The sequence below is a fragment of the Bison bison genome, unplaced genomic scaffold, assembly GCF_000754665.1.
Source record: "Bison bison bison isolate TAMUID 2011002044 unplaced genomic scaffold, Bison_UMD1.0 scf7180017864144, whole genome shotgun sequence".
Lineage (NCBI taxonomy): Eukaryota > Metazoa > Chordata > Mammalia > Artiodactyla > Bovidae > Bison > Bison bison.
The window spans coordinates 1,249,210-1,264,831 of NW_011494716.1; the positions used below are offsets into that span (position 1 = coordinate 1,249,210).

The following is a 15,622-nucleotide window of genomic DNA, read 5'->3' on the forward strand; positions in this document are numbered from 1 at the left end:
GCTGCTGGCGGAGCTTGTGTTTGATGTTGAGGCAGAAGGGCACGGGGCACTTGTTTTCTTGGCAGTGTTTGGCGTGGTAGCAGCAGAGGGCAATGAGCTGCTTGCACACCGGGCAGCCGCCGTTGGTCTTGCGCTTGCAGCCCTTGGTGTGCTGCACCACCCGCTTCATCTTCTGGCAGGACGGCAGTGAGCAGTTGGCGTTGCGGCACTGGCAGGCGTGCACCAGCGACTGGATGCAGCGCTGGATGCTCAGGCGCCGCGACTCCTGGGGGCTCTTGGACTGCGGCTCGCCCTGGCTGCCGCCCTCGTCGTCGAGGCCCAGCCCCCACTTCACCATCTTGTGGGTGTGGCTCTTTGTGTTGTAGCAGTTGATGCAGAGGTCGTAGTCCTGCGGGCGAGGACAGGGGACAAGTCAGCACGCAGCCACAACCAGCAGCCCTGGCACCCAGTCCCTCAATGAGAGGCTCAAAGATGCCGAACACGTCTGCTCCCCAGAGCCTCCCTCCTGGGAACATCTGCACCCCAGAAAGCTCCGGAGGCCACTGCCCCAGCCACTCTCTCTTCTGGCGGTCCCTGTGCCTCTCCCGAGCTGCTGGCCCATGCCGTGGGGGAGTCCCTGAGTGCCTCTGAAGTGTCCCTAGAGCTCTGCAGGGCAGCTCAGGGGCACTGGGGCTGAAGCCTCCACAAAGGGAAGGCTCCCGGCATCCTCGGCCTCCTGGCAAGGGCAGAGCTGGGGCCACCGCAAGTGTAACCAGGACCCACTGTGCTCTCCTGTCTGGGTCCCCGCCCTACGCCAAGAGGCCTGCTCACGTCCGAGACACTGGGCTGGTGCTAATGAAACGGAGAGTAAAATAACGCGGTGCCCTGTGAGCGTCTCCTCACCCTGGAAAGGTCAGCACAAACACAGTCTCCCAAGGGAAGCTCACCAACTGCCCCCTACCCCAGGACGTGTGGCCTGGACTAGGCCCCAGGCCGAACCCTGAAGGGACCCTGGCACGGGCACACGGCAGGAACCCCTCCACATCCAGGCCTCTCGTGTGAACCCAAATCAACCTCAAAACCAACAATGGACCGGTGCACAGATAAGCCTTCTTCACCTGGTCCTTCTCTCCCTGGAGAAGTTGACTACAAGTCCCATGCAGCACACACGCGCAGCCCGGGAGCACTCACCTCGCACACGGTGCAGTGCCAGCGCGTCTCCACGTGGTGCTTGCACTCGTTGCAGGTGTAGACGAAGCGGTCCTGACCCTGGGTGTGCAGCTCCACCAGCATGCACATGGTGGACCACTTGGAGCGCCGCAAGGAGGAAAACTCCCAGTGCTTGTCCCGGGCCAGCGTAAGGAAGGCATCCCGCCCGTCCATGAGGTCACAGCTGAGCAGGGGGTCAGGGTCGACGATGGGGGGCAGCGTATGGATGACGGGCCCAGCATGGAGGTGGATCACAAAGAAGACCTGGGGGTGCAGGGAGAAGCCACGTCAGCCCCATGAAGGGAAGGACCAAGCCCGCCTCCTGACGTCGCCGGGGCTGAGCGTGGCTGTGAGCAGCGCCTGGTGTTGCCTGGCGGGGGCTCCCCGTTAGGTGCCCAGCCGCCCCGCCCTGCTGGCCCCCACCTCTTTGTGCTTCTCCATGGTGGCGTAGAGTTTCTGGGACAGGTCGTTGGACACGTTGGGCATGCTGGGCTTCTTCTTGTTGGTGCGGCTGATGCTGCTTTTATTCTTGTTGGTTTTCTTATTGTTCTTTTTCTTGGCGTTCTTGCTGTCGCCCTGGCTGCCCTGCAACAAGACGCATGGCTGTCGGCCCCACCCTGCCCCTTGCACCATGCTCAGTAGGCACCAGGCCGCCAGCTCCTGGTCACAGGGGCTCCAGGGAGCCAGGGTGAGGCAGGTGACCACCAAGCGGACTGCAACCTGCCTGCTCACAGGCCACGAACACTGCTGCCTTCAGACCTAAGTGCTGAGAGGAAGGTGATGTGGCTGGATGTGGACCCAGTGGGCATGGTCCTGACCAGTGCAGCCTCCCAGCACCTCCAGCCCTAAATCACCCGATCTTCCAGGCCCACAGGTTCTGCCTCCAGGGAGGCCCGGCAAAATTTTGGCAGGCCAAGGACAATGAGCACAGCCCCTTGGGGCCCACCTGTGACATGAGAGCTCATCACATCCTCACCCAGGCAATCTCCATTCTGGAAGGGGCTGGGGTGGCTGTGTTCCAAAGAGGACACGCCCTAAAGCACCCAAGGCGGCAGAAGCAGCCTGCAGACATGAACCCCCAGCCCAGGGCTCCAGATGCAGCTCCTCAAGCTGCCCTAGGCCCCCCAGAGTCCCAGAGCTGCGCAGTCAGCAACCAGCAGCCTCTCGAGATGAGTGGGTCCACAGCCAGTTCATGGTCGTCCCCCAGGGGTGCTCCCTGTCCACCTCCCCTCAGAGAGGCTGCAACACGGACTCTGAGGCCCAGACCTAGCAGGCGGCCTTCAAACAGAACTGTCCTTACACGCCCTAAATTTAGGGTTGTTAGTCTTGAAAAACATCCTACGCTTCTCACCGCTGACGGCTTCGCGTCCAACTAAACCACCATCAGCTCTTACTTGAGCATCTCAAACACGACACATCGGCTCAGACTCTGACACCTTCCTCCCCCTGCTGGAGGCCCTTCCCCTGGATCTCTTGGGCTCCTCTCCCTAGACAGTCTCTGCTCATGTACCACCTCCCCAGATGAGGCTCCCTGAAAGCCCGCATCCACCTTCCCTGTGTCTCCTCCACCACCTCAGGGTGCACTACGCATGCGCCTGTTCTCCTGCTTCTCTCACTAGTTCCCACTGTAGTCCTCAGGACGGGGCCTGTACACAGCGGGGGCTTAGAGTGACCCGAGCGAGGGCACAAACACACAAGTGCCCAGTGGAGAGCAGGGCGCAGTCTATAACAGAGCAAGTGCATGAGGCCTGCAAATATGAGCCTCCTCCTCAAGTCAGTGTTAAAGTGAACGGACTGCTTCCTGACCACAACTCCCGTCTGCACCTCTGCCCATCTCTCCCGGGCTCCCTGCAGGATGCTCTCCTCTCATCTTTCCAGGTTTCAGACCTGGGCGTCCTGCCCAGAGAAGCCAGAGCGAGGCCCCCCGTCCACCTAGGAGGTCATGCGTCTCCGTGGAGCTGGGCACCGTGGCTGGGCCGCGGCCCAGGTCCAGGCCCAGGCCGGCCCCGCGGTGGGTGATCACGCGGTGAGGCTGTGCGGAAATACCACCGTGGACGAGGCTGGCCCCCTGCTGAGGACCTGGCCGCTGAAGCGCAGCCTCAGCGCGCGGCCGGTGTTACCTCTGTGGTCTCGCTGGCCGCGGTGCTCTCCTCCTTCTTCCTCTCTTCCTCCTCCTGCTCCAGCTCCTTAATGCTCTCCTCCAGCACGTTAGGCCAGAAGTCCCCCTCAAAGTAGGGCAGCTCCTTGGCGCTGGTGAGCCTGTCTTCATTTGCTTGTTTCAAAATGTCCTAGAGAATGACCAAGTGCAGCGGTGAGACTAGGGGGCCTGGGCGACATTCTGGGGAGGAGGGGGCTCTGGGCCACGATGCAGGGGAAGGACCGCACGGCCTCAGAGGCCGTGTCACCTCTGTTCTCAAGCTGCCGTCTGTGAGTCTCCACAGACGGCAGAGAAGTTGCCTCTAAGTTTATGCCTTTAAAACTTTTTTAATTTTTGCTTTACATTTCTCCTAAAGTGGCTATTAATTCTAACCCATGTGAGCAGAGAGAAAGACATGTGAAGACGCCCTGCCCCCTCCCCAGGCACGCGCACCTTGTAGTCATGGATGATGCGCTCGGCGAAGGCCTTGTCCAGCATCTTCTTATACCACTCTTGCAGGCGCTTCGGCTTGGGGATTTTTTGATCAGGGGGGTGGCAGTGGAAGATGTAGTCATCTCCTTCACTCGGGGGACAGGCCCAGATGTGCCCTGTCACATACCTGCAGGACACACACAACTCAGATGGAAGCAGGGAGCAAAACCATCCCTGCCTTCAGGAGTAACGGTGAGGCACAGGCACCAAAGCAGGGACAGAAGTAACTACACAGGAAAACAACACAAAGGAGATCAGCTGAGGACAGGGGTCCAACAGGGATGAACAGCAAATGGCCACAGGGCCCTTATGGGAGTGGGAGTGGGGCGTGAGAGCATTCTGAAACTGTTGGGGTGACGGCTGCATCGCTTGCTGAGATTACTAGAGATCACTGAAGTGTACAAGTGAAATAGGTGAATTGTATGATATGTAAAATATGCCTCAACAAAGTGTTAAAAACAGGCTAGAATGCGAGAACACAGAAGGCAGGGAAAGCCCCAGCCCCACATGGCTCAAGACGATGTCAGGAAGGGTTGTCTCTGAATATAAGGACACCAAAATAAAAACACAGAAAACGTTAAAAAAAAAAAAAAAAAAGTTATTTCACAAAATAAATGCCACAGTGAAAATTAAAGACAGAGTTTTATTAGTTCTGGATAATCTGAATTCAACTCACCCCAATTTCTTCACATACTCTAAATATCCAATAAGGATCTCATGGTAAACGGCTGTTCGGAGGCATCGGGGTCGGAAGAAATGAATACTGTCCAGATAAGATATGTACACACGCCTGGGGGGTGGGCAGGGAGAAATTAATCGAAGTTCAGGTTATCTCCCAAAGGTGAAACCAAACACCAGCATCCAAAGAAAGCTCTAGAAATAAACTGCTCTGATAGCATCTACACTGGCCACAAACAAGACATGAGAAAATCACCACCAGCAACCTCTGCTACCAATCGACAATGGAATCCAATCTCACCCCTGAACTAGGCAGCAATATCATCTCTCACCGTGACAATGACAGGGAGAGACCAGGGCCACTAGGAAGAGCCACTTCTGATTCCCATCCACCCAGATTCCTGATTGAACAGGAAGTAACTCTTGGCAGAGGTGAGATGTTTTCACAGGTCCATCAGTGAGCACTCAGGCCCAGGCAGCAGTCCCCACCCCTTCTCCATAAGTTCACCTGCCCCAGGTGGGACAGGGGCCACAGCAAGATCAGGGTCAGAACCCATGTACTCAACACACAACAGTCATCAAAACCCTTCCCTTCTCACTGGCTTAGGGGAAAACCAAACTGACTTGTTTGGTTGCTGAAGCGGTTCCCCAGGATGTTTAGAGCCCTGGTCACCGACACAGCACAAGGCGCGTGCGCACCAGGAGGCTGAGGGTTACCTTGTGTTTGGCGGGGGGCAGTCAGAGCCGTACTCCTGGACATGCATCCCAAAGAAGCACACGTCCACCCCGTCAATCTCCTCAAAGGCAAAGAGTGCTTTGGTTCTGTATGGGAAAGACTCCGACATCTCCCCAGAATCCACGAACCTGGAACAAAGAGCCTTCTGTTTGCATGCATCACCGTTTACACAGACAAGACTCGCTGTTCTGACCCGTGTGGCGCAGGTGAAACGCAGGTGGGGTCGCCCCCTTGGACCACTGGCCCAGGCACTTCAGAGCTGCAACCCCATTCTCTGTGACAGCCTCACTCAGACAGGGATTCCCCCTTCCCTGAAGAGTGTGGGATGCTGAGAGAAGGGTGGCTACATGCTAATTGATGAAAAGCTCTCAAATTATGCTTGCCAGACTCTAAAGCCTTGCCAGAAAGTGGGGCTCTGGTTAACCAGGCAGGGTGCCCACTGGGACAACATCTGCACACGAACCGTGACTTCATCCCTGGCTTGACCTCCACTGTCTTGTCTGAGCTGGCCACCACACGGACAAACACCTCCCCAGCTTCAGGGTGATTCTGTCGCCGCAAAAACTTGTTGACTCGGTCTTCCAGGTGGTTTCCCAACCGTGTGGTCTGTAGTCCTGCAAAATCCAGAAGAGGCAATGAGAGGGCTTAGGAAGGGCCGAGTCTATAGAATCCACGTTTTCTTTCCAGGTAGTCTGATATTTTAAGGACGGACATTCTCCAAATACAGAAAGGATCTCATGAGATCCTATGAGGTGAGCATTTTACGAGAGAAAAGTGAACCCTGAAGTCTTAGGCATTCCACACACTGGAAACTGCTATCAAACGTCCCAAATTTCCATCTTTTTCCAACTCTAAGGGGCAGAAGAGCCACAAAGGTGGACCCAAATCTGAAAGAAGATGGGCTCCAGAGTTAAGCAGAGGAGCAGGCATGAGGGGGCTACACAGGGTCCACCTGCCTCCTGCCCCACGTGCCCAGATCCTGGTGACACCAGGCTCTGCCCTGGCTGTGCCCACATGGCTGCTCGGGGTCTTGGCTGTGCCGAGGCTGGTTCCCACTCTGGAAGAACTCTTAACAGAAACAGGAAGCCTGATGCTGCTCTCCCTGGAAGGCAGGCTGGCATGAATGCCCCTTCCTGCCCAGCTTCAAGGGGCGTCCTGCTGCTGAATCTAAGATGACCGAGCCAGTCCAGTCCTGCGAGGGCTCCAAACCTGGGCAGCAGGAGCCGCTGCCCCAGGATGCAGACTGGCCAGGCCCCTTTCCTGGTGGGCTCCATTCCCCATCCCTCCTGTACCCTCCCTCTCCCAGGAGCGGCCCCTGTGATAGGAGTTACACAGCACGTAACTACACATACAGTTCACGGCAGAAAAAAGCTGTGCATGTGCAGAAAGAAAAACTAGAAGGGAAAACTGCAAAAAGGTCGACAGTGACTGCATAAAGATGGCTTGAATTTATATTTATAATTACATGGCTTGATTCCTTACTGAGGTTAAGAAATACCTGCAAAATTTAGATTTTTTAAGTTCAGTCTCTCTGCAATAAACACACCAATGGTGGAGTTTTTGGGTATATAAGTTGTACCTCAATGAAAGTGATTTAAAGGAAAAAAATTTAATAATGGCAATGAAATAAAAACCCCATTAAAAGTATAAACTTCTGCACCCCCACTCCCGTGACCACCCATGGCTTCTCAGCCATCCTGAGAAACAAGGAATCAGGTGCAAAGGGCTCACACAACCACCTCATCTATCTTTGTGAAGACCCTGAAGAAAACCCTCTCGTTCTCACCCCCAAGTGCTCCCACGTACATGGGCACTGAGCAGGTTTTGTTCCCTCAGGAGGTGGCTTCCAGTCCACAAGGGAGGACAGCTGAGACGGCCACCCAGCCCTGCCACAGGGACCACCACCCCTTCCCTCATGAAATCGCGGCTACACGCACCATGACTTCCCGACAATGCACAGGAGTAAATCCCCAAATATTCCTGTGGGAGACGTGGGTCAAAGTGGAACTGCTGAGTCTGAAAACGGACATTTTAAACTGTACCCCATCATGCATATGCCTGTCCGCAGCACGTGATGGAGGCCTCATATTCCCCTTTATGTGATCAAACCCTTCAGCCTGTGCTTTCTGACCTCCGGGCTGCATCTTTCTTAGGAAGGATTTCCATAAACAAACACAGTAAGAACACTCTGACACTGACCTCCAAAACACTTGGCGTTGTTACTTTTTGCGCTTTTAACCAGCCAAGTAGAGAAAGGTAGGGAGGTGGTTTTGGTCAGTTGTTAGCATCACGGGCTGACCAGCAGCTGGAAGGTATTTTCAATGCAGTTGTCCCACTGCGTCCATGGGGGGCTGATAGGTTCCGGGAGTCCCACAGACACCAAAACTCAAAAACACTCAAGTTCCTTACATAAAATGGGGCAGGACAGACAGCCCCTGCACCAAGTCAGTGCAGACACCCAGGAGGCAACTTTTCTCTTGTGACTGACAGATGCTTGCAGAGATGATGCTAATTCGTGCTCAAATCAAAAACCAAGGGGAGATGCTGCACTTTTAAGGTCCTTTTCTGTAAGTCAATGTTCTACACCTTTAAAGGTCCACATACTCTCTGCCATTCGCTGGACTCTAGAGTGGGGGTGGGGGCTGGACCAGCTCTCAGGTTCTCCTGTCCCACCTCATCCCTCCACCGCTCTATCTTCAGGCTGCAACTGCTCTTCTGTTGAGAACTAGCTTTCCTAGCAATTTGTTTTGGTCAGTGAGGCTCTGGCCCAGGAAAGTGATTCTAAGTTGCTGACTACTTTAGTGACATCACTCGGAATGAATCCTTTAAAGCAGGAGTCCTCACCTGCACCCCCTGCCCAGGACATCTGGTAACGTACGGAGACGTTTCTCATGGCCACTGTTCATGGGGGGTGGGGGAGGGGAAGCAGTGGCATTTAGTGGGCAGCTGCTGCTGAATCCACCTACAGTGCAGGAGACCCAGGTTTGATTCGTGGTTCAGGAAGATCCTCTGGAGGAGGGAATGGCTACCCACTCTGTTATTCTTACCTGGAGAATCCCATGGACACAGGACCCTGGTGGGCTACAATCCATGGGGTTGCAAAGAGTCAGAGATGACTAAGGGACTAAGCACACTGCTACTAAAATTCTACAAAGGCTAGCCCCCATAACAAAGATTTTTCTGGCCCAAATGTCAGTACAGAAACCCCAATCTAAAGAAAGCTATTACAACAGCTGGTGATTTTATCAGTATTTCAAAAGGCTTGACAAGAGTTTAAGTGACAGGATAGCTGGACTTTGGTAATGACACAGTCTGAACTTGAGTCAACACCGATCTGGAGAGCTTCCGAGAGGCTTCCTCCTTGCCTGCCACCCCTCTCTCCTGCCCACTGACCCCCGCAACATCCCATCTCTCTTCTACTCTCGTCAGCCCAGCTCTGGCCGAGGACCCCGAGCAGTGTGCTGCTAGCTGCGGGTCCTGCTGGAGAGAAGCGAGAGCAGCCAGGAGTCTGGGGGCGGGTTGGGCTCTGAAGGCACTGCTGCAGCGGCTTTTCTTTCCTCCCTTTTAAAATGAATTACTTTTTTAAGTTTCACTGGGTCTCTGTTGCTGCATGCAGGCGTTCTCTAGCTGTGCCGCGTGGTGGTTACTCTTGAGTTGCGGCGTGAGAGCTTCTCATTGTGGTGGCTTCTCTCGTTGTAGAGCACGGGCTCTGGGGAGTGCCGGCTTCAGCAGCTGCAGCATGCGGGCTCAGTAACTGGCTCCCAGGCTCCAGAGCGCAAGCTCAGTAGTGACACCCGGGCTTAGGTGCCCCAAGGTGTGTGGGATTTTCCCAGACAGGGATTGAACCCATTTCCCCTGCACTGGCAGGTGGATTCTTATCCACTGGGCCACGAGGGAAGTCCTTCAGGGACTTTTCCTATTCAGGTTTGCTGCTGACTCAGCACAGGATGGTTGGGAATGTCAAGCTACAGAAGGTGGCCCCGGCACTTGAGAGCCGAGCTAACGAAGATGACACACCGTACCCTTAGGACAGTTTACTCCTGTAGCGACACGGTGCTCCACGCAGACACCAGTGCAGCAGCGACACACCCACGCAGCCCTTGGGCAGACCAGGCTCCGGCCGGTCCTGGTGATGCTGGCTGATTTCCAAGGGTCCCAGAGGGTCACCCTTCACAACAGCGGGGTCCACACCTACTGATGGGCATACAGACACCCGCACGTGTACCCGGGGCTGAGTGTACCCGTCACCAAAGGATGTGTGTCCGTGCATTACTTCCAAGTTTCCTGAGAAGGATCTGATGACATTTTCTCAGAATTCACAAAGTGTACTATATAACTTTCTAAAGTTTCTAAACTTTCATCTAAAACAGTCTGATCATAAAGCTGACTTTCACATAAAGATTAAGCTAAATGACTCTCTTCAAGGGTAAGATGAGAAAAATACAAGTATTAGAAAACAAAGCCACAGATAAAGACCCGGGACAAGCAAGCCCTGAAGCCGTGTGTTAGAGGAACCAAAGGAAGATTGGGAAGATGTACAGACCAGGAAACAGAAACCCTTCCATGACTTACTCTTAGCACTGAATTTGTTTTCTTTTCGAGTTCTGCCCGTTTTCTTCAAGCAGTTGTCACATACAAAACTGCAAAAAAATAATGGGTGTGATCAGATTATATAAAACAGTATATGTTGCCAAACTAGTGAAATGCAGCATTAAAATACTTTGCTGGCAATTTACATCACATCATTATACAAAAGTGAAGAGGCAGACTGCTTTGATTCTACAATTCCCAAAGCGGGCAAACACTTAAGACTTAAATTTAGAACCAACTGCCATCCCTCTAATTGCCGGATCCTTGCTGGCGACAACGAGAGGCACAGCAGCCGCCAGTGCCCTCCCCTCCACTCTGTGCAGACTGCTCTCCCTTTCCTGGAGTCTCAGGAAATCACCAGGAAGTTACTCACCCTGAGGGCCAGATGATGTCGTAGTGGAGAACACAAATCTGATGCATCTTCCGGCCACACTCCTTGCAGTCAACAAAACTAGAAGACAAAGAAGTGCCCTGTCACACGCAGAACTGCACAGTGGACCTGAGTGCTGTGCTCACACCTTGTCGCCATGAAGACTTCAAGACTCCTCAGCATTCACGTGTCTCTTGACTGACTCGGCCATATTTGAAACACGCATCAGTAGGATGTGTTCTACAGGAAGAGCTGACTTTCTCCCCTTCTTTGTACCAATGCCTCATTCCTCTCTTCTCCTCATCTCTTTTGTAACCAGAAATGAAAGTTTACTTCTAAAAACTGCTATGACAAAGGCCTATCTTACAGGTCACATTTTTAAGACCAGTGCTTGCTCCAGACGACTACAAATGCCTAAACGGACTTCAACAGCAGAAAACAATGCTGTCAGTGTTACAAGCTCTTGTTCTTCGCCTCGCACAGGAAATGTCTGCTCTGAGTCAGTCGCCAGGGTGGGAAATGATGGCCTTTGTTCAAGGAAACACTGCAGAGGTTGGGATTCACCTCATCGCCTGCCTTCCTCACAGCTTCTGCATGGCTCACCCGGACCCTATCTCCTCACCTAGTAATCTTCATCGTCAAACATGCTTAAAGGTCAAGGCCTGTTTCTTCAGCCATGCCCTTAAGGCTGCCACGACTTACACCCTGTGGAGGCTGAAGGGCCCAGCAAGCACCGCACTTCTGCAGGCCGTCTGGGGCCCTGGCTCCTCCTCTCAGCCTAGGTGCTGGGCCCTGAGACCTGAGGCACGCTCTCACACCACGGCTCAGGTCCTGGCCCGGGCCCACCCTTTGCCCCTGCTGAGAACGAGCCTTCGACCACAGATCGAACCTAACCCAGCTTCTCTGTCCCTGCTCTGCTGAAGGAAAACTGGACACCCACAGGCAAAGCGGGCAGCACGGCAGCGGCCTCATCCGCCGTCCTTGAGCGCTCTCTCCCGGGCTGCCCTCCTCCCACTCTATGTGGTCCTTTAAAACCTCTGCAGCCACACCAAGTCAGGCGCCAGGGAACCCAGCACCCCTGCCTCCTCGTGCCGGGGGCCCCACCCGCGCTCACCTGCACCACTGCTGGTGCTCCAGGCCCCTTCACTGCTCTGTGTCTGCAACGATCTGCCCACCCCCACCCACGCCCCCTCCAGGTGAGCACCACCTTCTCCAGGATGCCACTCTGCCTGGGCTAGGGGCCCTCCCTCTGGACACCTTACTGGCTCCTGCTGCCTGTGCTACCATCCGTCTGTCTGTCCTACTAGAAGACACACGGCTGCAGGCCAGGCCCCCTTTATCCATCTGTGTCTTCCCCACTGTCTGGTACCTACTACCTCAACATAAAGTATTCTGCAATTGGAAAGTTAATATAGTAACTAACACAACACTGGAAATCAACTATACTCCAATATAAAGTAAACATTTTCCACAAAGAGACTGGAAGCCAGCTCTTCATGCACCAGGCGCTCTCCGAACTGTTCATCGTGCCCTCCCTCACTGCTCCCCTCTCAACCCCCGCCAGCATGGCTGGCAGGAGAGACTGAAGCAGCTCTGACACAGTGAAGTCTGTGCTCTCCGCTGGAAGCTGAGCCTAGGGAGGGCAGGACCTGCTTCTCAGCTCTGGACGCACCACGGCCACGTTTATCAGTTACCCATAGGGCTGCAGCCTCTGCTCACCAAGCAGCCCCGGACGGGCATTCACCACGGGGACAGAACAAGACAGGTGTCTCCACACACTGGGGTGCCCTCAGGACTTGGCTCTGGGGACCTGGGAGGTGCCACAGCACAGGAGGGGCTCTGAGGCCTCTTAAGGGGTTATTATAAAGCAAATTTTACACACTGAGTATTCTCACTGATCACTGAACACAGCGACCTTTGGAAACATACCATACCAAAGATGGTGGCAAGCACAAGTGGGCTGGCCAAAAAGCTGTTTTGGATTTTTCTGTAACATCATGTGGAAAAACTGAACAAACTTTTTAGCCAATCCAACACAATACCGGGCTTCCCGTTATTTATTTTTTTACAATTGGTTTCTAAGAGTTTCTCTAAAAATTCCTTTTAAGTGATACTAGGACCCCTTCACCAAATACTATCTTTAGTCTCTAAAGAATCACACTAAATGGCTTCTTAAAGACAATGATGACCAAGTTATTACAGAGGTTCTAACAGAACCAAAACATCCACCTACTCGTCTCACTGGTAAAATTCAGCAGCTGGACAGCATGTTACAGACACACATCTTTTGCGTGAGTTAAAAAATAATCCATATTTGAAGTAAATCCACACAGAAAGTTCCACCCAGGGCAATATGTTTATTTCCAGTGTCTTCTACAGCAACCCAATCACATGGAAGAACTTTCCCGATCTGAAAGTTAAAACCTAAAAGTCAGAAAGAAATAGCTGTATACTCACGGTTCAGGATCTAAGGTATCATTTTTCTTCTTTTCAAACTGATCCTTTGAAATTGTCCTTATTTGGGGGGGGGGAAAGAGGAAAAATGTTAATTAACTAAATTTTATCTGTTGTGTATAAACTACAGGGTCTCTGGAATATTATCCTATAACTAGTTCTTCACATAAAAAGTAAATGATGGTCAGAACTCTCAAGTGGATGCAATGATGGCATGAACATATAAAATTTAATTCCACAGAAAGCACCACCATTTATTTTTGTCTTCCTTCGAATATTTCCTCAAAATGCTCATCAACACTTATTACAAGATTTAAGTAAGTAAGTTCAATCAAAATGTGGTGGGAAAATTATGTTCCGACTCAAACCTGCTAATTTCCAAATGTATATGATAAATGGCTACTGAATCTGACCAAGACTGGTGTAACCAATTCTTCCAATTACAATGTTCCTTCAGCATGTACTTGGGGATGTTTTACTTATTCTTTAAGGGCTGAGTGTTTCATTTCTATTGTCCTTTTGTTGTGATCAGTGTATACGTGAATTACTTGATTCACAGAATTATACAATCCAATTATTAATCACACAATTGGACCAAAGAATCAAGATGACAGGGGGTAGAAAAAGAAATTGAGTAAGTAGAATTTCTGACATTTTGGTTTATATATTTTATGGGTGCCTATGGTCTGTTCTGCATTTGGATAGAGAGTAAATGTCACTGCAACAGCACTGGAAACTCCTTCACTGGGAAGCCCTTCTTGCCTGTGGGGGCAGCTGCACCAGCAGACTTCTCTGGGTGGCAGGGGTTAGGGCAGAGTCAGGAGAAGAGAGAGAGGCACAGTGCTGGCAGTCCTGGGTGGCTATGGTGGCTGGCAGGTCTTTAGGCCCCATGACCATCCAATTTGAGGATTTGGTTCTGCTTTTTTTCTCACCACATTCTGGACATCTGTCTACTCCATCAGAGGATAAGCATCAGGCAGGAAATGGTGAACTCGAGGGGAGGGAATGAATGAACTAACTCGTGCCTGTCTGTGCTGGAGCTGTGAGCAGGTATCCAGCCTCTAGTGAGGAGGGAGATACATGTACTTGCTGGGGTCTCCCCATCTGGCTTCTGTTACCTCCACAACTTCAAGGACAAAGGCTTCAGGGGAAGATCAACTAAATGCTGGAGACGGGGTACGCACACAAGACTCACTTTTGCTACTGCCAGTTCTGTGACTAGGATTATCTGGTTTCTTAGATATAAAGGAAATTTTATAATCCCCCCAAATGGAAGTTGACAGCCACTGGGAAAAAGCAAGTGCTTTGGAAGAAGAGATATAGAGCAAGGTTACAAGAGGCCCCGGGACTCAACAGGGGCTATAGCATCAAGATCCTGGGTGGAGGGAAGGACGTGGGCATGGCACTGAGATTCAGCCACACTGTAAAGTATGAATGTGGGTACAGTTACTATGAAATATACACAACAGAAAAGTCACAACGGCAGTGGTGCTTCCCTTTCAATCGTGGACAAGAGGAAAACAACAATCCAGGGTCACCCCCAAGAGAAATGATGGGATGGTACTTACGTCTGGGGTTGTGAAGGGTCGTCACCCAGGGTAACATTCTCCCCCTGGATCTCTGTGAAACACTTCTCACAGAAGTGATACCTGTCAGCAAGAAGGCCATACTTGGGTGAACTGGTCCATCATAACACACAGCCACCCAAGCAACGAAGCCACCAATCAGAGCAGGGCAGATCACCACGACGAAGGGGGGGCGTTGTTGGTTGATTGATGGGTCAGTGAGGACAATGAAAGGAACAGGGGCAGGTGGGGAAGGGCAGGATTAGAGAACAGGGGAGGGAACAAATAGCACAGACATAAAGGTAAGACGCAAACACCAAGACAACACAGAGCAGAAAGCCAAGGCAAAGCATTGATTAGCATTCGGTCTCATTGCATACATCCCAGGCCATCATCACTAACAACGGGCTTGTTCAGCTCCAAAATGCAAATGTTTTCAAGGAATTGGTAATACTAGAATTGCAAGGAGCCTACATTTAGGAGTTTGGATTTTGTTCTTACTTAGAGAAAACCAAACGTAACTCCAGGGTTTGAGATGGAAAAAATTTACTTTGAACAAAACATTCTGACAGAAGTCCTTAAAAAAGCAATTTAAACTGAAATAGTTTTATTTTTCAAAATGGGAAATTTATGCTTGACAGCAATTCACAGATTTTATTTCCAATATTAAGCCAGATCTTTAAAGGTATGAAAATGCTGAGCACCCAGAACTGGTTTTAATTTTCTCCTGTTATTTTTCTCATGTTACTCACTTAGTTAATTGAGTTACAACAGAAATGAAACCAAATCCATACTCTAGACAAACACTTAACAGAAATGCAATCGGGGTCAAAGACTTTCCAGCCATTTATCAGTAAGAATATACAGAGAACAAACTATGATATATTGTATAAGCAATACAATATATGTAAATCCATGAACAATCTTAAAATTCAATTCTATGCTTTGACTTTAAACTTTTTGGTACTGGAACCAATCATTCATCAATCTGAGATACTCAATGATTGCTCTGACTTGGGAACAATCCAAGTTAAGCAAATTTAGAGTTAATCTTTAAAGCACAATCTGCATTTGAGAAATTATCCATCACCCCAATTTCTTATAATATAGAGCCTGGGCTCAAGCTACCAAATAAGATTAGTTTAAATAAAAACTATTAAATGTTTGGAAAGGACACAAATGAGAAATCAACAAAAATGCATGTGATGCTGCAAAAAACAAGATGGGCACAGAGGAATACCGCAGAAGTAAACAAGCCGAATGAGGTGAACTGCACAAGCGAAAAGGATGAATATATGGTAGCAACGGCAGCACAATAAAATGTGGTTTTAGTGCTCAAAAGTACATCTACAAGATGCCAAGAGGATTAGTGTTAAAGACACTGTGACGAGACTGGAGCGCCACACGGAACC

The 15,622-nt window shown here is 51.2% G+C and overlaps 1 protein-coding gene across 1 annotated transcript in view; it reads right to left on the reverse strand.

Moving 5' to 3' along the window:
• Positions 1 to 15,622, reverse strand: part of LOC104988985 (CREB-binding protein) — a 117,559-nt gene that overhangs the window by 915 nt on the left and 101,022 nt on the right. The window contains exons 20-31 of the mRNA XM_010840489.1: positions 14,214 to 14,294; positions 12,649 to 12,705; positions 10,195 to 10,272; positions 9,804 to 9,871; positions 5,695 to 5,845; positions 5,213 to 5,359; positions 4,494 to 4,607; positions 3,779 to 3,944; positions 3,309 to 3,476; positions 1,612 to 1,773; positions 1,171 to 1,452; positions 3 to 388 (exon numbers count right to left, since the gene is read on the reverse strand). Of these exons, the coding sequence (XP_010838791.1) occupies positions 3 to 388; positions 1,171 to 1,452; positions 1,612 to 1,773; positions 3,309 to 3,476; positions 3,779 to 3,944; positions 4,494 to 4,607; positions 5,213 to 5,359; positions 5,695 to 5,845; positions 9,804 to 9,871; positions 10,195 to 10,272; positions 12,649 to 12,705; positions 14,214 to 14,294 (1,860 nt within the window). The remainder of the gene's footprint in view (positions 1 to 2; positions 389 to 1,170; positions 1,453 to 1,611; positions 1,774 to 3,308; positions 3,477 to 3,778; positions 3,945 to 4,493; positions 4,608 to 5,212; positions 5,360 to 5,694; positions 5,846 to 9,803; positions 9,872 to 10,194; positions 10,273 to 12,648; positions 12,706 to 14,213; positions 14,295 to 15,622) is intronic.